Raw genomic sequence first — 24263 nt, 5'->3', positions numbered from 1 at the left:
TCAGGTTGTAATAAAGTAAATTTGGATAAAGTAATGCCAGAGAACCTAGGAGTATTAACTGCTAGATCTGCAGAATGGATATTTGTGCGAATATTGTAAATTTTTTCACTGAAAGATTTGAGAAACTCATTACACAGCCCGTCAGAGAACTGACCCCATCTGCTTTAAGCAGACTGTTAATTGTATGAAAGAGCTTCCTGGGATTGCTTTGATTATTATCAATAATGTTTGAGAAATAGGCAGATCTTGTAGGCAGAAAATAGGTTTCAATGGCATCGTAAAGATAAGTGTTGTTGGGAGGGGGACTCTTCCCTTACACGATTGATACATACAAATTGTTTTGTTAATATGTTAACTACTTCACTGAATCACCTTCTACAGACTGAATGGTTTTTTTTAGGAATTACCCAACGGCTCTGGAAATCACCAAAGTGACTGAAGAATTGATGTAACGCAGTATCTCTGCTCGTACGATGTGTATGACGTCATCGACACTTTAAAAGACTTTTCAAAGCAAATAAGTGACTCTAAAAAATCTAACACCCAGCAATGTGTAATTTCTTTGAATCTCCTTTCGAATACAACATTCAAATTAATAGACAAAAAATTATATCCTGAGAAAAGTGGATTTTGAGGGGTATACCGCCATTGCCCTCCATTCATTCTGCACTCGTCCTGTGAGTGCCCTCATATGGAATCAGAGTGGAACATGCAACCAGTTCAGAAGCCGGAAGTGTAGTGAGAGTGAAACTTCTCGCCATATTACACATTCTACGGTTTAATCTAATTGTTGACTGGCAGATGACGCCTAGCTGATTTTGCTTGGAGTTTAGTTAAGACTGCCATCTAGTGCTGTGGCAGAGGACCTGCAGGCTAAAACTCATTAACTTTGCACATGCAGGAATGTTTGCTTTGATAAGAATTAATGTTTCAGCCTCAAATTCTGCCCATGTTATCACAATAAAAAAAAATAAAAAAATAAAAAAATAAAAAACATGTCGACATCATTGCTAATATGTGAAAAAGAAAACCAAAAATCAACAAATTATACACACACTTAATGTATTAATTAATTAAAACCATTTAAAGCCATTGATAATGTCTGTTTACCCACCTTGTGTTTGTAATTTTTATTTCTGTTCTAGTTTTGCATAGTGGGCTGAACAAACACACACACACACACACACACACACACACAGAATAGATTTAGAAAAAAGGTTTAGAAGATACACAAAACAGTTCTCCAAACATACAAACATTTAAAAGATCTTAAATATTCCAAACGTTTAACACACACCAAGTCCCATTAAAACATGAAAAAGCAAAGTGTGTGTCAAAAGTTCTGAATAGTTAAGATCTTTTTAAATGTTTTGTATGTATGGAGAACTGTTTTTTTGGTATCTTCTAAACCTTCTTAATCTTTTTGGAAATTTGTATGTATCAAATAATCTTGAAAGATTTTGTATCATAGCATATCACAAAAATAATGAGTCAGTATGAAGAGAGAGACAACATGATAAAAGTAATTAAAGATAATTTAATTTTTAATAACCACATTCCCTGATCACATTGCAAAGCCTCAGACACTATACACTGGATCTGCATATTGATTATCAGACATATAAACATACAAATAATTGTTATAAAAAATCTATATTGGCTGATCAAACATCCTAAATCTCACAAGCTGCAAGCATGCAACTTCATTAGTCTATGCTTTTCAATGTCATTACCATCAGCTTTTCAAGATTTTTTAAAACAGAAAGAGTAAAGGGACAAAATAACAATATAACTACTCTTTTCACCTATGAGAGCAAGTACATTACAACTGTTTCCTTCATCAAAGAACCCTGAGAAATTCTGTTTAATCAATCTTTAGAAAGAGCGATAGAGGGAGAAGGTGAAAGGAATGATGGAGAATGTGAGAGAAATGGAAAATAAAAAAAGGTTAAGTGAACTTCTGAATCCATTGTTGTTGAACTCGACAAATCTAGGAGGGTTGCTGGCAATGTTAGTGGTGATCCAGTCCTGGTAATGAGAGACTCTGGTGTACACACCGGGATATCTGGGGTCATCACATTTGACTCCAGCAAAACTCACAATGCCGGACTGAACCCACAGGGAGCCATTCCTACTGACCATTGGACCTCCGGAGTCACCCTGTATTGATAAACATTTAGCAGTTATATCTCTGACTGTACACAGCAAGCAACTTTAACAGACATAAGTATGGTAGTGTAACACAAAGGATATAGTTATGCTGACTGTGTATTCTCCTTGAAGCATTTTTTAATCTTTTTTTCCCAAGGCAGTGTACTTTTTCAATTGTTTGTCAGTGTAGGAGGTTTTTTCTCATTGTCATTGAGAGAAAATGTCCGTTCTCAAGAGGAAATCCAAAGCATTTTGAACCTCCACTGGTGGCTGACTAACCTACATTTTTTTATGTATGCATTTATTCATTTTATTTATTTACTTGTTAATTTTATGCATGACTGCTGTGATGTAAGTGTCTTTATCAGCACAGTATGCACAGATTATTAGTGAATTCCTTATAGACTGGAAGTGTGTACTATATTGCAAATACAGTAAATATACATTTTAAATTTTTTACTCGCCCTCAGGCCATCCAAGATGTAGGTGAATTTTTTTTCACTCGGCAAAGAAACATTTTTTTAATGCTGAAATCACGGTAATTGTTGATTTATAAAATGCATCTCCACAGCTACCATTATTTTGAAAGTGAAAGGCAACACAAAATTAATACCTGTGTCTCCTTATGAGGTCTTATGAAGTTAATTGATTGGTCTGTGCAAGAAACTGAATATTATTACCGTATTTTTCAGAATATAAGTCGCACCGGACTATAAGTCGCATTTATTTAGACCCGGAAACCAAGAGAAAACATTACCGTTTACTGTGCTGCTTAGTGTAGACTACAGGAGCACTGAGCAGCATCTCTGGCAGCAAAGAGCGCCCTCTCGCTGCTGTAAACCGTAATTTTTTCTCTTAGTTCATTTCTCTTGTTTCATGTCAAATTAATTTTGATAAATAAGTCGCACCTGACTACAAGTCGCAGGACCAGCCAAACTATGAAAACAAAGTGTGACTTTTAGTCCGGAAAATTCGGGTAATGACATTATTAGCACAAACCATTCATCATTAAGACTTACTGTAAATATATCATCATATTTATTTGCATGCATTTTAAATGTTTAAAAATGTGGAAACCACTCACTGCATCACACCATCTCCTAACTGCATTATTATTTGTAAAATAGGGGCTTTATTTAGAGTGTGTATACATAGTTATAAGTATAATAGTTTATATTTCATTAATTTAGTGAAATGAACAAGTGTCTCAGCCCTCTAGGGAGTATTTGGCCAACCAGCTTATTCCTGCTTGAAAAGCAAAATGTTATTGATAGTGTAAAAAACATCAACTTTGAAGCACATGCTGATTGATGGATTAGTATTACTCAACTTTACTTGCTACCTTCCAGCAACGCTACATTCAATGAAAGTAAAATAGTAAAAAATATAATAATAGTTCATTTAAATGGAACCAAAATCGTAACCTGAAAATGTGTATACTGTAATATATGTTGAATTTTGACATTGGCAAGCTTTAAAATAAGTTGATAGTAAGTAATAAACAGTATTGAGTGTTAAGCAGTTGAGTATTGTGCATTTTTCCTTACCACAATATTTTTAATAGTTGTTGATTTGAATGGAACCGGAACCATTTGGTGGAACCGGAACCGGATAATTTCTAACGATTGCCAACCCTAGTAAACAATGACATCCTCAATATTGCTTATCAATTTGAGCCCGATTGAGATGCAGAGAATATTAATTAAGAGGATCACACCGAACCTGTGCAAGAACAGCTCTTAAATGATATGTTTGTTTGTTGTTGTCTCATATTTCGATACACTGTTGTTTGCAAATGCTACTGCCTCTATTAGCTTTTAATATATGGTTTTATTCTGATTAAAGCTTTAATACAGCACAGACTCAGGTAAAAGGTTGAAAAACTCAAGCCGACCATGGCTCACTCTAGGCCTCCAGTGTGTGACACTGTTTTGCTGCGAAACTACTTTGTTTGGGCTTCCAGAAGGGGACACGACTAGAAATCATGTTTATATTATGTATATAATGGGTTTTATGTTTATTTCTACCTGGCCAATCACAGCACACCTCATTTTTCAGACTGTTGAGCTTTTAAAAATCGACACATTTCAGAAGGCGGGGCATAGAAGAGAAACGATAATGTACAGTATGTGGAAAATAAATATCTTTTTTAACCTTACACCACATAAAAACATTTAATTACACCAAGTACACCAAATAATGTTATTTTTAACAGCATCATATGACCCCTTTAAGAACCGCTGCTTTAGAACATTAGTTTTGAAACTTGTGAATCCATTAGAAATGCTAGAAGACAGAATCGCAATTCATATTTGAACAGATTTTTACGTGCAGGTCGTGCAGCCCTTGTTTTCTTTTCCTCTAAAGCAGCACAGCATATTGCTGCATGTTCCCAGGGGCGGGGTTTATCTGGGTTTGTGACATAACAGACCTGGGAAGAAGCTTGTTGTAGTCCTTACCAGCCATTTTTGTATCCATTAAACTGCCAGAATTTTAAAAGATGATATCTCCGTTTGCATTTAACTTTCAGAGCTGAAACTTTGCAGATACTGTTTATGCTCAAACAGCAACATTACAAACTAATTAATTAAAAAAAAGTGATATTGAAATAAACCTTCCCTTTAATTAACTGCGTGTAGGCACTGAGCAGTATAATGTGTGCTGCATAATCCTAGAGCTGCTGTCTTTAAATAAATTTAGATTTTTACCTACCTCAAAAGCACAATTGATTTACTATGTATCTTTGTTCTGTTGTATTCATGTAGGCCTGATTATTTTTAAATGGATCCAATCCATGTTCATTAGAAGTTATGTGATGATGCAGCAAAAAAACTGCTGATATAATGTAATACAGGTGTTTTTGAACTTTGCTGATTTAAAACATGATCACGATTTTGCCTGTGTTGTTTACTCTATTGATATATAGTCTGCATTGCAACTCTTTCCTTTGCAGATCAGGTATAGTAAAAGCAGTCATAGTGTATTAGTTCATGATCAGTGGAATAAAGACTGAGCTTAATTAAGCAACTGGCAGTGTAAAGTTTGCAGATGACCAAAAAATTTGTTTTGCAAATTACTTTGGATTATAAACATTAATAATTTTTTGTCTTACTTGACATGAACCTTTGTCCCCCTCTTTTATCAATCCAGCACAAATCATGTTGTTTGTGATGAGCCCTCCATAAGCATTATTACAATCACTGTTGCTCACAATTGGTACCTGCACCTCTTGCAATAGGTCAGGAAATGGACCTGTGACACAGATCAGAGGACACATTAATGGCTTTTAAAAACATAGTATTGTTTTGTATTCAGTTAAATGGCAGACAAATCTTTACTCACCTCCAGACTGTAGCTTGCCCCAGCCAGTGACCCAGGTCTCTGTACCTGCAGAAAAGTTACTACCAGCAGCCGCCAGACAGATTGGCCTAATATAATCAGTTAAAGTCACTGGGGAGGAGAGCTGGATCAGTCCTATGTCATTGTCATGGGTAGAACTGTTATAGGAAGGATGAACAATGCTTCGACTCGCTGTCCTGTTTGTCTCATGAGGGTTTAAGCCTGATCTTCTCAGGCGCCCGAAGTACATCTTAATATTAGATGTATCAAATCTGTAAAGAGAAAGTCTGCTTTAATCCCACTATTATTATTATTATTACTATTATAATTATTATTTACTGTTGTTTTTTAAAGGGGTGGTTCACTGTTTTTTTATAGGTTTAATTGTGTTTATGGAGTGCAGTCTAACATGTGTTCGTGCTTTGTTTTTAAAAAACAAATTATTTTTCACATTATTTACTTTTATTCCACACCAATTTCTCCTTCTCTGAGAAACATGCTGATTGGTTCCTTTTCTTATGAAGCCTCTCCCTCAGAAATATGCAATGGGCTCAGATTGGTTAGCTGGTCCAGTGTATTGTGATTGGCTAAACTGCCTCTAGTGCACGTCTTAATGTCCCACATCTCACCTCAGTGGCATGTGCTCCGGTTGTATTGTGTTCAATGGCATCTTAAAAGGGGGGGTAAAATGCTGTTTCATGGATTCAAAGTTATTTACACTGTTAAAGGGTTGGATTCTCATGCAAATTTAATTTTTTTGATCGAGGCTCTTCATGATGTAGTTAAGGGTGGAACTCCTTATATGGGCATTTCTCCTGGAAAGTCGTGCCTGCGCATTCATCGACCAGAGCGAGATTTATATTTATTTGCAGAGCAAGTTCAAGATACTAACAATGAAGTCCTTTCTGTCTCAGATCCAATCCGAGAATTGTTTTGTAACCATCGATCTAAAGGATGCATACTTTCACATCCAGATTGTCAAGAGACATAGGAAGTTCCTCAGGTTTGCTTTCGAAGGCAAGGCTTACCAATTTTGTGTTCTTCCATTCTGTCTAGCCCTGGCTCCTTGAACGTTTACAAAATGTTCTGTCGCAGCTCTGGCCCCATTGCTGCTCCGGACGAACCAAAGAGTGTCCTGAAGCCATGTCAGCAAATGACCTTTTTGGGGGTAAACTTGGATTTGTGCATGATGCGGGCGTGTCTGTCTCCCGCATGTGTGCAGTCAATACAGGCTTGTCTAAGTCAGTTCAATACAGGGCGCCTAGTGCATGATGTCTCAGATTGTTGGGTCTTATGGTGGCAGCATCCTCTGTGGTTCAGTTGGGCCTGCTCCACATGCGACCGTTTCAGTGGTGGGCAAAGAGTCAGAACATATCACCTCATTGTCATCCGCTTTGTAGAATTACGGTGACACGCACAGGCTTTCGTGCTCTTAGCCCGTGGGTGAGACCCAAGTTTATTCAAAAAGGAATCCAGCTGGGTACGTTGAGTCATTTCAAGATGATCACTATGAACGCGTCCCTCATGGGTTGGGGGGAAGTGCATCAAGGTCGTCCAGTCAGTACCGTGGCTGGCACATAAATCGTTTGGAGATGCTAGCTGTCTTTCTGGGTCTCAAACTGTTTTTACCTCAGCTGAGGGGTTGTCACGTGTTAGTCAGGATGGACAACATGACAGTTGTTTCGTATCTCAATTGCCAAGGAGGATTACATTCCCGCCCCCTATCCAGGCTGTTTAGGCTTGTTCTTCTTAGGGCACAGACAAAGTTTCTGTCAATCAAGGCAGTCTATGTCCTAGGTTGCCTGAACTCAGGAGTAGACTTGCTATTGAGACAGAGTCTGGAGGAGGGAGAATGGAGATTGCACCCTCAGGTAGTGGATCTTATATGGCAGAAGTTTGGCCGAGTGTACTTGTTTGCTTTGAGCATGACTACGAACTGCCCGCTCTGGTTTTCCCTGTCTCCCCTGTCGCCTCTAGGTATAGATGCTCTTGCCCATGAATGGCCCAAGACCAATCTTTATGCTTTTCCCCCAAGCGTAATGCTTACTGCTGGTAGCCCCGTGGTGGCCCACTCAGTTGTGGTTCTCAGACTTGATCAATCTGCTGGCCGGCCCTCCATGGGAGGTTCCCCTCAGACACGATCTGTTGACACAAGCTCGGGCATGATTTGGCATCCTCTACCTAACTTATGGAAGTTATGGGTATAACCCTGGAGCAAGGTTGGAATAAAACTCTTATCAATCGTATTGGAGGGCCTGCTAATGCAGGTTGAATAGCCTGAGTCTCTTAGGATCTATGTTGACCGCACAGCTCAGTGTCGTAGGTCTGATCAGTTATTTGTATGTTTTGGTGTTAAAGCAGAGGTTCTGCAGTCACCAAACAACGTATGTCACACTGGATAGTGGAGACTATCTCTCTGGCCTATGAGGCACATAGTTTGAATTCTCCTCTAGGGCATGCTCATTCTACAAGAGCAGTGGCTTCTTCTCAGGTCTTCTTCAAAGGGTCCGCTTAAGCAGATGCTTTCCTTGGTCTTCTAGCTTTCTAAGGTTTGTCAGGCTTTATGGTTTAGCGTTGTCAAAGTGATGACATCATCGCAGCATCAAAGTGAACCTATGAAAGAGAACATCTCGGTTACGTATCTAACCTTGTTAGATGCTGCGATGTGGGCCGTTCCATACTTCCTTTGTAATAAGTGGAAATCTGATTAAATAGTGCACACCACTCTGATTTAGTTCACTCACGTGCGCGTTTGGGCGGTAAGCACTATTTGGCCAAGAAATTTGCGTGATGGTATAAGGACTTCAGACATTCGTCACACCAAAGGTGTGCCCAAAGCTATGACATTATCTCAGCATTTCGTTCCCTATTCAGGGAAACAAGGTTACATACGTAACCTTCCTCTTTTCTGAAGCAGCGCAGCATGGCATCGCCCCCTTTGTTGCCTTTTCCGGAGGGTGGAGTTGAGCTGGGTTTGTTACATCAAAAACCCGGAAAGTAGATTGTTGTAGTCCCTACCAGCCATTTTTGTAGGCATCAAACTGCCAGAATTTTTTACTTTTTAATTTTAACTTTCAGCTTCGTAGCTTTGCACATATCGTATATGTTCAAACAGCAACATTACACACTAATGCTAAAAAAAGTGAAATCGCAATAAACCACCCTTTTAAGCCTTATTTAAGGTTTCAACATACCCCTGCAAGCAGTGAGCTGCCGTTAAAACCCAGTCTTTATTGATCAGACTCCCGCCACAATAACACAGTTCCCCATCACAGGAGATACGAAGGCTGACTTGCCACGGCCAAGCCCCTGCTGTTGCAGCCTCCCCTCCAAAGATCTTGTTGTTGAGGGGAGCCTGTCCACACTCTGATGAAAGGAATGTTAATGTGAGAATTCCCTGAAAAAATTACTCACTCTCATGGAAATAAGTTCTGTGTGAAACAAGACTTTTGTGGTCATTATGACAACTTACCATCTAACTGGCAGAGGGAACCTGTGGTAGACAAATACAAAGTTATGTAGACAATCATTTTGGACAGAGCTGATAAAGTGATGTATGGAACATATTGAAGTTTCAAAGTATCAATGACTAAAGTGTTTTAAATATGAAATCTTTTTTGTGAATCATGCCATTGCTTTGTTACCATGAACTCTATTTTATTTAAATAAAATCTGTTTTACTCTTTTTTTAAATCTATTTTATTTCAATTAACAATAATTAATAATAAAATCATATTTCACAGATTTCATGATTTGAAATAATGTCAATATTGCTTTTTAGAGCTGCTGTCTACATAATTTCCATATGTTTCCATAATTGATTATGCCATGCAAATAAAATATAAATATGCCATAAAATGGTAAAAAGATTGTTTATTTTTAGACGTACAGCAATTTAGCAAGCAACCTATGAAAAATTAACTAGCTATAAACTGTCATTTATTTATTTAAAACTATTTATTATTGAAGTATGAAAATATTACAATTATTACAACATACAGTATACTTGCAATAGTAAAATATAATTTAATATACAGTCAAAAGTTTGGACACTAGTCTTTATCGCTATTTATGATTTATTTGGAGACCAAAATGTTAAACAAAACAAAATCATTAGTTTTATTTTAAAATTATAGCTTCTTTGAAGTCACCAGCTGTTCATAATTCAGTTTTGTACACTGTAAACACTATCTCAGCCCACTCTGAGCTGCATCCTCAGAGGCTTTTTTTAAACAGTACTGAAGGAATTCACATGTATTAAACTGATCCATTAAAATATCTACATACATTTTGCATGTGTAAGGAGATAAAAATGCACAATTTAGATTTATCTACAAAACCAATTACAAGTATTTAACCATGAGTCTATCTTTAGATGCATTTTTTTTTACAATCATAAGAAACAATGTTATGTACTTTTACAAAGGTTTTTATGAATTCAATTGCTTGTCAGTTATTAAAAGAAACACTATTAAAATTACATTTAATTTTGTAATGTTACAGATTTTTAGAAAGATCTTACCTCCTATGGTGAGAAGAATGGTTCCGGCAACAATCAAAGCTGTGTTAAAGTTCATGCTTATCTTCTGGTCTGTGACCTGACTGCTGTTTCTTCAACAATCAGGTATCTAATGGGATGTAAAGCAAGAACCACCACATTTATCAACAGTTGTTAGGCCCCACCTTCCATTACATCTTTCTTTGTTTTGTTTTAGTTTTTTCCAGAAAAAAAGGCTTTTACACAACACCAATTCTGAGATTACTCATAGATGTCTGTTGCGGATGTGGGTGGGACTTGTCTCCAACAATTTATAAAAACTAATTCAAGCTTGCAGAAGCATATAGAACACAGAAAAAAGAACATCTCCAGTCCATAATTCTTTATCATTTAATCCATACATGTATTATAAAATACATACACTCATTTAGTGGTGTGATTGAAGTGATGAAGTCCCCACCAAGTCTAACATTCACAGACATATATTCCATTTAATTTGCAATCCATCTCTGTATGGATGGTGGTTTTAATATATAACAGATGAAAATATCAGCAAAAGTTTGTGTTAACCAGAGATCTTTAAAAGTGCTTTCTGAGACCTAACATGAATCAAATTCAGTTATCAAAGTTTATTTTCATTTTTATTTTTTTATTCAACACTGTTGAATTACCGTAAATGTCAAAAATAAATATAAAAGTTTTAAATATCTTGCTTAATGTTTGAAGTAGGCAAATTGTTATGAGCAAATTAAGCAAATTTGCATAACCGCTGCCTGGGAACTATGTCTATGTGTATAACCGGCTCACACTGAAAACACACACACCCCCGTTTGTTTTTGTGAAAAGTGGGGACATCCCGTAGGCGTAATGGTTTTTATACTGTACAAACTGTATATTCTGTGGCCCTTCACCAACCTACAACACCTAAGCCTAACCCTCACAGGAAACTAATTCTCATTTTTACTTTCTCAAATTTTTTTTTGTTTTTTTTTGTTGAATCGAATGGACTTTGTGTCATATTGTTGTGAAAAAAGTGAGTAATGTGTATTTATGTTAGTTTTATTGTCCCAGAAATTTTACAAAATGGCTAGCGTTGTGATTTGTCTAATGTATTCAAGGAGATTTGTCACGTATTTCATCTTGAGTGAACTAAACATATGCCAGAACGTGGTGAAACTTGTAAACAATAAGAAAGGCATTATTTTTTATATTATATTTATGTGATTTGTCACAATTACATCTGCAAATACAAACATGATTATTATTGTAGTATTGTCGCAGTAATCGAAGTGTGAATTGAACTTAAGTTAATCACCTTCTTCCTGCTGTGAGAGCAGGCGCGACCAGTTGTAAATTCTATGGGTCTTGCTTCCAGGCTCATTTGCTTCCAGCTACTTTTAGCTGTACAAAACTGCACGTATTGCTGATTGAGAGTGCAGATTGGTGTGTCTTACCATATTGTTTTACTTAATCATGAACTTAATTATGAACACACTGATTTGTAGTGCAATTAGTTTTATAATTTACTGCACATTGCAGCTTGATTCTTCTCGTTATTTTCCTATAGTGAATAATGAACAACAAGTATCGCCCACAGGCTTACTTTCACGTCAAATAATAAATTGGATATATTTGTAAAAACACTTTTCTGCTAAGATATGTTTTTCACATTAATAAAAGATACTGATATGTATTAATAAAGATGTTGACATGTTAAGATGGAGTAGCTGCTATCCTGCATTACCTCTCTATTTCTCCTGATCATTCACGACTTTAATCTGCGAATTAGGACTTGCAGCATGTTGTAACTATCTTTTTGTATGATGATATCCTCAAAATAAAATAAAGTAATATGTCTTTGGCAAAAGCTGATGCTGTAACATGACTATTTCCTACACAAACATTTGTGGTTAGGTGATAATTATCAATAGAGCTGAGAAATATGAACATTATTGTAACAAAATATTTACATAATATTGTAAAATAATGTTACACAGTACCTAGGACTCTTCAACATTTTTATAATCAGTGAAAGAAATTCACAGCTTATTAAATGTCTGTAAATGTTAGATTTTGTTTAAATTGAAATAAAAGAAGAAGTTATAGAAGCACCGGTTGCTAAAAACGTGTGTGAATATTAAAAATGTATAGCTATCCAAAATGGTAATATCTTGCTAAATGTTTGAAGTAATGAAATGGTTTAAAATTCACGCGATCACTTAACTGTGATATTGTGATAAAGTAAATGGGATAAAATAATATATTCCTTTAAATGTCATGAGATCAATAGCCAATATATTCAAACATATTTACCAAACCATTGCCCTGGTTATGAGACTTGTGGTTTATGGTGGTTTACCAAGACAGAGAAAAGACCATTAAGTATCCCTTCACAATTTTAAACTTGTCAGACCTGTATGTTTTCATAATTTTGAACTAGACACCATTGTTAAATGTGAGTGCAGTGGAAGTCGTTTAATTTTTAAAATAGCAGAATAGTTAGTCATTTTCAACAGATTCTTGTGTTCACAGGTTTTTGGGTCTGGGGGTGTGTAGAGTAGTGACGTCAGATACCGGTTGAACCAGTTCTAAAAAGCGGATTGAATCGTTTGAAGCGTTTGCATCTCCAGTAAACACTAATAATCCACAAGTGACTTAAATTATTAACTTTTTAACGTGACTAACAGTCCCTCTGAATCTAAATAAACTAATATTCCGGAGTAATTCATTTATTCAAACACACTGACTGAACTGCTGTGAAGAGATAATTAAAGATGAACACGAGCAGAGCCACGCACGTTAGTGGTGGGTGATAATGCAAAATGTGGTATCGATCCGATACATATAGGGTCAGTATTGCCGATACCAATACAAAAAAAAAAAAAAACCTTTGTGTTGGGGAGTGCAGTAGGTCTATGTCATTATTTCTGAGGTGAATGAATGATTAAGTATTTAGGCAATATTTTTTTATTAATGTATTGAAGTCCACAAAATTATTAGTTATTAGGCACAGAATGAATTCTTTACAGCCTTTTAAAAAAAAGAAAATCTCTCCCTTTTTTCTGGTTTTAAAAGCAAATTAAATAAAGTGCACACAATTATTACTGAAGAACAAACATAGAACAAATATACCTGTGCAATTACATTCCCTGAGGCTGAGCCCCTTCTGAATGTGATATCAGCTTCGCTCACTCTGTTCGCTGCTCCTCGGCGCGTTGTGTCAGTGAGTCACGTGACGACACAACAACGAATCACAGCAGGGCAGCAGGAGGGGGAGGAGTAGCAAAGTGGGCCAGGATGTGAAAGCAGCGTTTGCTCAGGATTGTAGTCAGAGGTAGAAGATGAGAGATATTTAAACTATCTATCGATATTGTATCGATCCAATACCATTACCAGTGTTGGCATCGATACTATTGATATTTAGATCGATCCGCCCACCCCTAACGCACGTGCCGGGTCACGTAGGCTACACGCCCACTGATGGAGCGGTTTTCGATCTCGAGTCTAGAACCGGTGTTGTGCCGTATTCTGCACCCCTTCTAGATTATGCATCCCCTTGTTGAAATCGCTATTTGATTGCCCAATCCAACCCCACCCCTTTATCCTAACAGCGCCCCCACACCTACTCCGAGCAGAGCAGGTGATGATACCTGACTGCAGCGTGCTGGTTAGAGCGGTTCTCGAGTCAAGGACCGGTTGGTTGCATCACCAGTACACTGAACCGTAGGCGTAATTTGCGTCTGTGACATGTCCCCACCACTTTTAAGTTACGCCACTCACTAGAACCGTTTATTTCGGACACGTCCGATATGAGAACTGATATGGAAAGCCGTTTTAACATCTATAAACCATACTAGTATTTCATAGTACTAGTACTAACATATGTTCCATTGTTTTACTGTATCATCTGTTTTGTTTATTTTATGTTTATCTTTTGCTTAGCTTTGCTGTGATAAATGTGCTATATAAATAAACTTTACTTACATATTAATATTAGTGCTTATTCTTTAGCTACTAGTGTTTATTCTTTAGGTACTAGTGTCTTAAGTTACTCTTACACTCTTGTGGTCTACGTGCCTCCGGTCTGTGATTTCTGCCGAGGGTATGGCTGTGCAATTTGAAGATTTTTGATCGTGGACAATAAAAATGTCTTTACGATCTGTTTTTGAAGAAATATCATTGTATCGTTCTACAGTGCACATTCTGTCATTTGCAGTTCTGGCGCCTCCCTTCAGTGTCTGGATACTGCACAATGCCACATACATTAACATCTATAATGTTAACTCCGCGGTAGGGTCACTCTCACAGGACAATGCACTTATAAAGTACATTTTCTGCATCTGCTTTAAAGCCTTACTGGTTAAACGTTTCATTCATGTGCTGTTCTGACTAGCACTTTTTCTGAGCACTATACTGTCAAAACACACAAGGTTAATATACAGACTATATATAGAGAAATGGATGTGTGCTTGTATATTAGATGTGTGCAGGTCTTAATGGGACAGTACATGCTGCCATCTGTAATTAAAGGGATAATTCACCCTAAAATTAAATTTCTGTAATTATTTATTCACTCACATGTTGTCCCAAACCTATATTAATTTCTAAAGTGCAGTGGTTCTGCATTTTAATAAATGCATTTCTTGTCATTTGTAAAAGGGACATAATTGCAAGCTTTCGTCAGTGGTGATCTTGGCCACCCTTGGATCTGCCCTTGACAATGATATTTCTTCAAAAACAGATCGTAAAGACATTTTTATTGTCCACGATCAAAAATCTTCAAATTTCACAGCCCTACCCTCGGCAGAAATCACAGACCGGAGGCACGTAGACCACAAGAGTGTAAGAGTAACTTAGACACTAGTACCTACAGAATAAAGTAGCTAAAGAATAAGCACTAATATAATATGTAAGTAAAGGGCTGGGTTAAAATCGTACGTCTCCAGTGCAAGCAGACGCCATTTTCTCAGTGTGAAAGAAGCGAGAAGTGAGTGAAAGACATTGTGGTAAGTAAAGATTCAAAATGTAAAGTTATCGTTTATTGTTTACCTGGTTGTATGAAAGCCAGAAGGTTTTATGAAAGGCGGAAAAAAATGAGCTTAATGTTAAATATATATATAAAAAAAGTGGACGCGTCTTAACAGCCTCCTTTAACGTTACTGAATGGAATAGGTGCTTTTAATATAACGTCCGTGAATGTATTTTGTCATATTTACATAAGATTTTACATTATCTGCACCTTTTGAGGTGTTAATAGACGGTTATGGTTACGGTTACGCTCATGTTAATTTGTTATCTTATTTTTCGCGGTTAAACTGAATGTACGTTAGTCTCCTAAAGGAAACGGCATCATGTAATAAAGACTAGCATAATCATTTTGAGACTGCTAAAGTGGTAATTGGTAAAAGTATGTTTTGCATGTAATATTTCAGACTTGTTGAGCTTGTGTCTTCATTGTCCTCGCGCCGAGAGTTAAAGACACAGAAGCTGTTTGTGTGAGAGTGACTGACTGTGTGAGGAGGAGGTGTTCTCAGCTTCTTCTGAAGAGAGAGACAGACGGTTTAAGGAGAGTTAACTTCAGAAATCTGTTATCTTTAGTTATACTAAGACTAAAATAATGTTTGTTTTTGTAGATGTTGAAATCCAGAGACAAGATAACTTCATTCTTTTGAAACTGATTTTTTTTTTTTTTTTGAAAATTAATGTTTCTGTTGTGTCCTGCCTGTTAACTTCACATTTTGATGCAACAACAGTGTGAATACATGTTAATATTTTATTGAAACCATTGATGTCCCTCTTTGCAGAACTCAAACTAACTTTGGAGCTAAGGACACAGAAGTCTGCTTGTGTGAGGAGGAGGTTTTCTCAGCTACTTCTGAAGATAGGGAAAGATAGTTTAAGGCAAGTAAACTTCATAATTTTATGTTATCAGTTATCAGTTCTTTTTTTTTACTAAGAGTAAAATAATGTTTGTTTTTGTAGATGTTAAAAGCCAGAGACATGGGAAAGCATCATTCTTCTGAGATTTTATATAAGTTATTTTTAGAAAATAACTAGAAAATAAATGTTTCTGTTGTCTCCTGCTGGTTTACTTCTCATTGTGATGCAACAACAGTGTGATTACGTGCTCATTTCATTAAAACCATTGATGTCTGTGTTTTTCACTGCAGAACTCAAACCAACTTTGGAGTTGTCTTGTCTGATTTGGAGAGTCATCATTCTTGGTCTTCCCTCTTAAAGGTACATTTCACACACACAATAATTTAATGATTTTAAATGCCATTCCAAACATGTCTTTACAACACAAATTAATATATTTTTCATTTTCTCATATTTTTGTTAACCCATTTATAGTCTAGATAATCAGTATTTTCAAGCCTCATATTCACAGAGTTATTGTAGAAGTAATTCATTCCGATATTAATATATGAATAAATCTTAAATTATATGATAGCAAACATGTATGTTCAAAATAAAATACTGGTCTCCCAGACTAGCAATGGAGGACACAAATTAAGAGTATTAAATATATTCATATGTTTTCCAAAAATGAGCAGAGTTTGTGTTGGCCTGGAACAACATGGGGAGAGTAAATTATGACCATTTTTATTATTTGGTGAACTAAACCCTTTGAAGAGCAGTCCTCCACATACATGAACATTTGTGAGGTATGTGAATGTCATGTCTGTTTTAATGTTTCAGTAAAGAAGCTTTCTGAAAGCAATATATTTATTCAAACAATATTCCATGCCCTCACACTAGTGCTGCCATTATAGACTTCTGGAGCGCTGTGGTGGACTGAGACATTAAACAACCACACAAAGTGTTGAAACTTTAAAACAGATTATTTACCTGTCCTTACGGATGTGAACACCTCTATCTGAAAATGGATAGTTTAATTAAATGTTTTCTTTTTTCAAATGTGTTTCTCTTTTTAGGCCACTGATGAAGACCAGGCGGTGACTGGGATGAATGCTGGTCAGAGAGGAAAATCTTCTTTCCCCCAATCTGATGCAACAGTGGTTTTAAAGGAAGGACACTGCCCTGGATGATGTCGTCACATACTGTGCTGATGAGGCTTCTTCATGACTACATCAATTATGCTAAAGAGATTATGAAAGTTGACATTGATGCATGATCTTTATTCATGGACTATGAAACGAACTGTAAGTGTATAATTTGTCAAAACAATGTTAAATGTTTGTTCTGTGTTTAGTAGAAGAGTTTACACTCTGTCATTCATACACATGCTCACATTCTTTCACACACACGTCTGTTAAACGTTATAATATCAATATTAATGTTGTGGTTTATTTTTGTACTGTCATGCCAGAATAGTTGGTAAAGAACTTAACTTATTGTACATTTATTGTATAATAGTGATTTTGCGAGTGCAACGATGATAGAAGATATCCCTCTCTAGAAAATTTGTGAAATATGTGTTCTGTGTGAATGACTTGGTTTCAGTTTTGACGTAACCAAAATCTTCTCCACATTCTCTTTTTCGCAATATTTAGAATGAACATCGCAACAGCGCTGGATCCTAGTTGCTTCATCTGTCTAGTCTGTGTCAGACGGAACAGAACGCAGAATGTGAAGTATATTAAAGCGGGCCTTAAAGCTGCCTCCTTAACGGACACCTACAATTCGCATGCAACATTTTTGCATTCGAATGTGGATTTTTAAAATTTTTATTCTACGAATATTCGACATTCGATTTAATTTTTTTTTGACAGCCCTAGTGCTAACATGGTAGCTCAATATAAGAATACACATCCGATCATCTAATCACTTGAATGTCCAAACCATAAAACAAATACAACTGACAAAGTTTAGGGAAGACACAAGGCCATCGCTATGTGTTGAACTGGCTTTCACCTTCATGTTTTGCTTTTATGCCATTGACTGGATGGGGCAGAGTCATGTGGCTACACACGCAGTAGTAGGCTTTTAAGGGGGAAGTAATAACAGGATTAAAAAAAACGAAATAACTGACATGGGAAAATTACGTCGGTTAGAAGTACTGAATTTCGGTTAATGGTACTTTTCGATTAATGGTCCAGCTCTACTCACACGACCTGAAAAGTGAAGCTGTGGTCTTTGACTGCCCCTGGTGGCTGGCCACAGTACATGTCATAAACCCCGCCCTCTCCATGTAAACAAATAGGACACGAGTCCAAAAAAATAAAAATAAAATTAATAATTACACAATTACAATACATTGCAATAAAAATAAAAAAATAAAAATAAACGGGCGTGTCGTTATGGTTGATTGGGTCTGTTGGAGTTTGGGTGGAGTTTGAATAAAATGCATGACCCGATCGCTCATAAAAAAAAAAAGAAAAAAGAAGGAAATAAGAGATGGACGCAAAAAGATATGGTGGAATACACTGGGATGCTGGGGAATGGAATAATTGGGTCTAAGTTATGTATGTAAATACTTTCAGACACATTCAGTATCATTACTGTCTAGATGTTGTTGTGAAAAAACATGCAGGAATACCTACTCTTACCACAAGAGGGTATGCATGTACGCATTTCTCACAAATGCACAAAGGGGTTTTAAATGTTAAGTCACATGTATTAGTCTTGTGTGGGTTAGAAGAACGTGTGCTTTGCAATGTAGTCTTTGCCCTTTACTTGCAGAGATTGTGTACTGTCATCACTTAGACTTGTGCCCCGTGTATACAGACACACACTCTTAATGTTGAAGTGCCTAGCAGTAGTGTGTATTACAGGCTGTGTGTCTGTAAAGCCTGTTGTAGTGATGACTGATGTATCAGATCTGCTCTCTTATGCAATATAATTCTCCACACCAAACCAATCAAGCACATGTAGTTTTCTATTTGGAGTTATAAGCATGTGGAACATTTATTTGAAGGAACAGAAGTCACGCTGTTTATAGTGTCTCACAAGCATTCGAAGGGAAAGGAAATCTGTTTTACATAGATATACTTGCACTTTGGATTTTGCAGAAAACATCACAACAACACTCGTTCTCTAAATAAATGTGTATCTGTGTGTGTTGCCATGCAATGACTCATAACACACATCTGTTATGCTTGTTATCTGAGAGCTCAAGCACATTAATGATGCTGGCACATAATGGTGAAGATTCTTCATAAGCTTCCAGGAGACAGACGGGGGACAAAATAAAATCAGCTGACTACCCACCCCACCAAAACTTCACATGGCCAAACATGCTCTTCAAGCTGGTGTTTAAACAAGATGAACAGTCATGTACCAATCACTTCCAGAATCATAATAAAAAGGCGTATATAGCAAGACTACAAGTAATTTGAACAATTTCATTTATAATACAGCTTAAAAGGTCGCATGAGGACCCAGCTTCTTATTTATTTTTCTGGCATGCATTAAAAAAAGTCTTTCACTTGACACTGCACATGTAATTAGAATTTTAATTTCTAATAATTACTTTATTAAAAAAATCTGAAATACTGACAATTTTCTACAATATCATACAATATAGTCATTAATTATGTAACATGTAATGTTCAGTAATCAGAAATAAACTCCAAGGCTGAGTTTTCCAAAACTGATATGTTGGGAAAGAGTGTGGCGACATTTGCAGCAGCTGAAAAACCATCCGCAGAAAGAATGCGAACAAGCAGGATTAAAGGATCAGTGGAGGGGTGCAGAAGCCCCCTGTCACCACCAGCACCAGCACATCTCCTCCCTCTCGTCCTGTTAGTATCTTGTCCTTGCTCTGGCACTGTTTATTCAACTATAAATATCTAATAGCCATCAGTGGGACACCAGCACATACTGAGGATAATGACCATGATTACAACTAGAATAAAAGGATATCTTTTAACTAGATAGTAAAGTTTGAAGGCAAACTTTAAGTTGGCTTGAAAAACCCTAGCAAGAAAGTTTGAAGTAGTTTTAAAAGCTTAAAGATTGAAGGTTTTCAGTTTTAACTAATTTAAAGTAGTTTTAAAGTTTTGAAGGCAATGCAGACATATATTAGCAAGTTATTAACATGTCACTAGCGTGTTTCCAGCATGATAAGCATGTCACTAACATGTTGCTGTCATTATTAGCAAGTAACTAGCATGTTGCTTGCATGATTAGTAAGTGACTAGAATGATTAGCTAGTTACTAGCATTTTATTAGCATGTTTCTAGCATGTTGTTAACATGATTAACAAGTTACTAACATGTTGCTAGCAGGATTCGCAAGTGTAGCAATTGACTAGCATGTCATTAGCATGTTACTAGCATGTTTCTAACCTGATTAGCAGGCTACTAGCATGTTGTTATCATTTTTCTATGCTAATCCAGCTAAAACAGGTTAATTCAGTAAAAAAAAAAAATCCCAGCTAAAAACCAGCTAAGACCTAAAAAGGGGCCAAAACCACTTTTAAAGCAGCTTGGGAACCAGTCAAAACATTCCGTCAGATCTGGTTTTAGCTGTTTTTTAGTATGGAGTTGAATGAGATGAAAATGTTGTCATTAATCACTAACCCCCATGTCGTTCCAAACCCGCAAAACTCAGTTCGTATTCGGAACATGCTTTACATACTTTTCTGGACCTTGACACTGTTATTTATTTGGCAGTCTATGGGACAGTATCAAGCTTACCGGTTTTTATCCAAAATATCTTAAATTGTGTTCCGAAGACAAACAAATCTTTTACGATTTTGGAACAACATGGGGGTAAGTGATTAATGACAAAATTTTGGGGTGAAGTAACCCTTTAAGCTTTGCTATGGCAGTAGACAGCTTAAATACACCATAAGAATTTTTGTATAAAAGTTTTCACTTCGTCAATGAAAGTCTATGGGATTTTAGGTGGTTTTGATAGTCTGGTTTACGAAAACCGTAAACTGGATCAGTTCGAAAAGATAAAGTAACCTGAATCAGACCAGTCTGAAAGTTTGGTGGTTGTAGCTCTAAAAGTCTAGGAGGAGATACATTTTAAAATTTAGTTTCAGAAGAAGAAGAAGAAGAAGAAGTTTAAAGTGTATCGGATAAAGAAGTTTCTCAGATTTCAGTAAGTTGGTGCGAGATCAGTAAGAGAAATAAAGTGTGATAGAAAGAAATAGTACTGATACTGATGCATTCGAACAAGACAGTGTGTCCTCCTGACGATGACATTTTTGGCACAAAGTCACAGAATGCCGAAGCAGACAGCATGTACCAGAGTCACAGCACAGCTTCACCCTTCTGTCCTTTTTGAAGCACTCGGTTCTACCAACGAACACTTCTGATTTGTTATTTTTATAGACTAGACTTGTTTGACATCCATCAAAAAATCTCAGCTCCTATATCATTTATTTCAGAATTCAATTACTCTGTTCTTTTTTCAAGCATGAAAAAAAAAACCCAACAACAACAAAAAATCTTTTAGTTAACACACTGTAAAAATGGCCAGGATTTGTTGCAATAAAATAAAGTAAAATGAGTGCAGACACTTCCTTATAATATACTACTGTAAAAAACAAAAAAACAACCAGACAGATAAGGCTGGAACACCCATAAACTAAGAAAGGAACAAACTAATGAGAGTGGCACAGATGCCAAGGAACTGTCTGTTCTGTCGCTACACAATCCATTCCTCCGTCTTTTCATTTCCCATCCCAGAACTGATAATCATATTACAGAACATAGGCACAGTCCTTCTTTATATGACTTTAATTATCTATGTGTAAAATGTATATGTAAAGTATTCTTGTAATCGGGGGCATTTAAAATGTTTGTCCAGTGAAAAGCTCCCTAGAAGCCCGATTTATACTTTGAGGGTCAGGTTGGATTTGGCAGGAGATTCTTTTTCGTTTCGTTCATCCTATCGTGTTTACTTACAGAGATCACTATGACGGCATATTATGTTACTTGATCAGACACATATTTTTTTTTTCCGGATATTTGCCTTTGAGTGACTTTCTCGTCATACTATTTTTCTTTCTTACTTCCTTTTCATCAATAGCAATATAAAAGCAAAACAAAATTGATTTCCTACTAATAAAACTTTATTGAACTGATTAAGGTAAATAGCAAATATCAACTATCAATGAATTCAACAACAAATACAAACTGTCAATAAATAGTGCAATATCTTATGTTTAACAAAAATAAAACTTTTCTCTTTTACATCTTTTTTTGTTTTTGTTTGCATAACTAAGCTTGACAGCATGTTAAACAAGTCAACATGAGCTCAAAATTAAACCTGTGCACATTCAGTTAATGGCAACCGAACAAAAAAGTGCTGTTTTTAACATAATAAACGAAACAAGCAATTACTATTTACAACTCAAATTGTCAATACATTATTCCTGTTGTCAAGATCATTTATCAGGACCATCAACTTTCTTATTCCCATCATTTCATTATTTGAATTTTCACTCACTGTACATGCTGTTTGACTATCCCTAAAAACCTGTTTCTACTTGCTTACCCCCTCAGTCTCATCCTGCCTTTTGTCTCATTAATCAATAATGTCCATACAGTCTTTGAGTCATATTTGTCTTTCTGCTTTTCAGCCCCTCTGGGCCTCCTGAGATATGGACCGGCCCAGGGCTCTGGATGCTTTGGCAAACTCCATTCGCATGGGTTTGACGGGAGGCAGGTCCCTGGTGATCTGTTCCACTGGTCTCTTGTCTGGACAGGCTCCATCGGGGACCCTGGCGGGGGGCAGATCTTGCAGGGTGTGTGGGGCTCCGCGGCCGAGGCGGATACCCAGTTCAGCAGGCTTGAAGATGGGCAGGGGCAGGCTGTTCCTGTAGGGTAAGAGCTGGTGCTCCCTTACACCTGTGTCCACAGTGCCCACTCTGATAACACCCGATGGGCAAGCCTGGTTCAGAGGACGCGCCTGCCAGTAACGGGACAGGGTCTCCCGGCGAGAGTCATCTGACATCAGCATCGATTGACTGGACAGGGAGAAAATGTGCTAATTATGAATGAAAGTTTTGACATTTGTATGCTTATACTTATTTTATGCAAGCTGCACTGTAAAACCTCAATATTATTATAGTAACAAATATGAAATATATTAAAGTGTTTTTTCAGTTAAAAAAATTAGATGCTTAAATCCAGATGAAATGAACTGCAAGATACAAAGATATGAAGATTTGTTTTTAGAGTTTGAATACACCTTCTGGTGCTACTTAGACACGTCATCAGTGAAAAACTGAAAGAATTTATTTTCTTTCTGTATGTCAAACAACAAATTGACTATTTAAAATCCTGTCAAAAAAATGTAAGCGATGCGTTTTAATATTTTTTAATCTGTTTTAAAAGATTTTGAATGCTTTAATAGAGATCCTTGACATTCAATTAATTCTAAATAAATATCATCCATCTAGTTGTGTAGGTGTGAATGTCTATGCACTCACCGATCCTCATGTTGAGTCTTCATGTTAATGCTGTGCCAGTTAGCGCTGTAACTCTCTCTCTTATTTGGATTTTCCTCCTTCAAATTGCAGCTGAGCTCGGCTCCAACCACACATCCACCTTTCTTCTCCAGGACTGTGCACATCGGCATCTTCAACTTCTGACTGTGAGCCGCTTAAATACTTAGTTTTAAAGATTGGAAATTGTTTTTCCTTTTTCTTGATTCCTGAGGGTGGGCTCGTCTGTCTGTCTCCTGCTCTGTCTGATCGTCTGTCTGCGTGTGTCAGACCTTTATAGAGCTCTGCTGCTATTTCTGTCTGATGGAATCACTCCGTACTTTGTCTACAATGACACCTGACACTCACACACCCACATATCAAAACGTTCACACTCACACTGCAGCACAGCACTGAACACCTAAGAAAGGTTAGGTTCTTGAGACCCAAGAAATCCCCAGCAACTCACATTTCCATGACACATTCACAACTATCTAATTAAATCTAACCTGTCTATCTATCTGTCAGTTAGTATCTATCTATTTATCTGTAATTTCTATCTATCTATCTATCTATGGATTCTGTTGCTGATGCTCAAGTGCTTGATCACACTATCAGAATGACATTTGTTCCTCCTTGAGCCTATTAACGGACATCAAAAGGCTTTCAATGGAAAGTAAACAGTGTTCGGCTCTGGAACCAGACAGGAGATTATAAACATGTGGCAGCAAACGTTCTGTACTTATCTTCTTTTGCAAATAATAATCCCTTAAATAAACATTGTTTAGATATCACATAAAAGAAAATAAAAAGATGTATGCGGATTAAATATGTGGTTGTAAAGTTGTAGAAAACTACCACTGGTTAATGATCAATAACTTCAAATCTCATCACGTTACTTTTATTTCTTTGTCTCTTCTCAAACAA

The 24263-nt window shown here is 36.7% G+C and overlaps 2 protein-coding genes and 1 long non-coding RNA gene across 4 annotated transcripts; 1 reads left to right on the top strand and 2 right to left on the bottom strand.

The window, feature by feature from the left end:
* Positions 1-1517: 1517 nt before the first annotated feature.
* LOC113046836 (trypsin-like) lies at positions 1518-10118 on the bottom strand. Its single transcript, XM_026207881.1, has 6 exons — positions 10013-10118; positions 8963-8983; positions 8685-8856; positions 5494-5762; positions 5264-5403; positions 1518-2160 (listed from the first exon to the last, which is right to left on the bottom strand). Exons 1-6 carry the CDS (start codon positions 10065-10067, stop codon positions 1876-1878), a joined length of 942 nt encoding a protein of 313 aa, XP_026063666.1. The 5' UTR covers positions 10068-10118; the 3' UTR covers positions 1518-1875.
* Positions 10119-16167: 6049 nt separating this feature from the next.
* LOC113046835 (uncharacterized) lies at positions 16168-18335 on the top strand. Of its 2 annotated transcripts, XR_003276178.1 has the most exons (4): positions 16190-16228; positions 16546-16656; positions 16927-17154; positions 17506-18335. It is a non-coding gene; the product is annotated as an uncharacterized LOC113046835 (long non-coding RNA). The 2 variants fall into 2 exon arrangements; XR_003276177.1 differs by lacking the exon at positions 16546-16656 and having other exon boundaries at positions 16168-16228.
* Positions 18336-21958: 3623 nt separating this feature from the next.
* On the bottom strand, positions 21959-23621 carry LOC113046834 (telethonin-like). The gene is made up of 2 exons (XM_026207879.1): positions 23343-23621; positions 21959-22877 (listed from the first exon to the last, which is right to left on the bottom strand). Exons 1-2 carry the CDS (start codon positions 23489-23491, stop codon positions 22487-22489), a joined length of 540 nt encoding a protein of 179 aa, XP_026063664.1. The 5' UTR covers positions 23492-23621; the 3' UTR covers positions 21959-22486.
* Positions 23622-24263: the final 642 nt, after the last annotated feature.

The sequence above is a fragment of the Carassius auratus genome, chromosome 28 (assembly GCF_003368295.1).
Source record: "Carassius auratus strain Wakin chromosome 28, ASM336829v1, whole genome shotgun sequence".
NCBI classification, from domain to species: Eukaryota; Metazoa; Chordata; class Actinopteri; order Cypriniformes; family Cyprinidae; genus Carassius; species Carassius auratus.
Note: the sequence above shows the minus strand (reverse complement) of the source record. Positions and strands in the feature narration are given on the sequence as shown.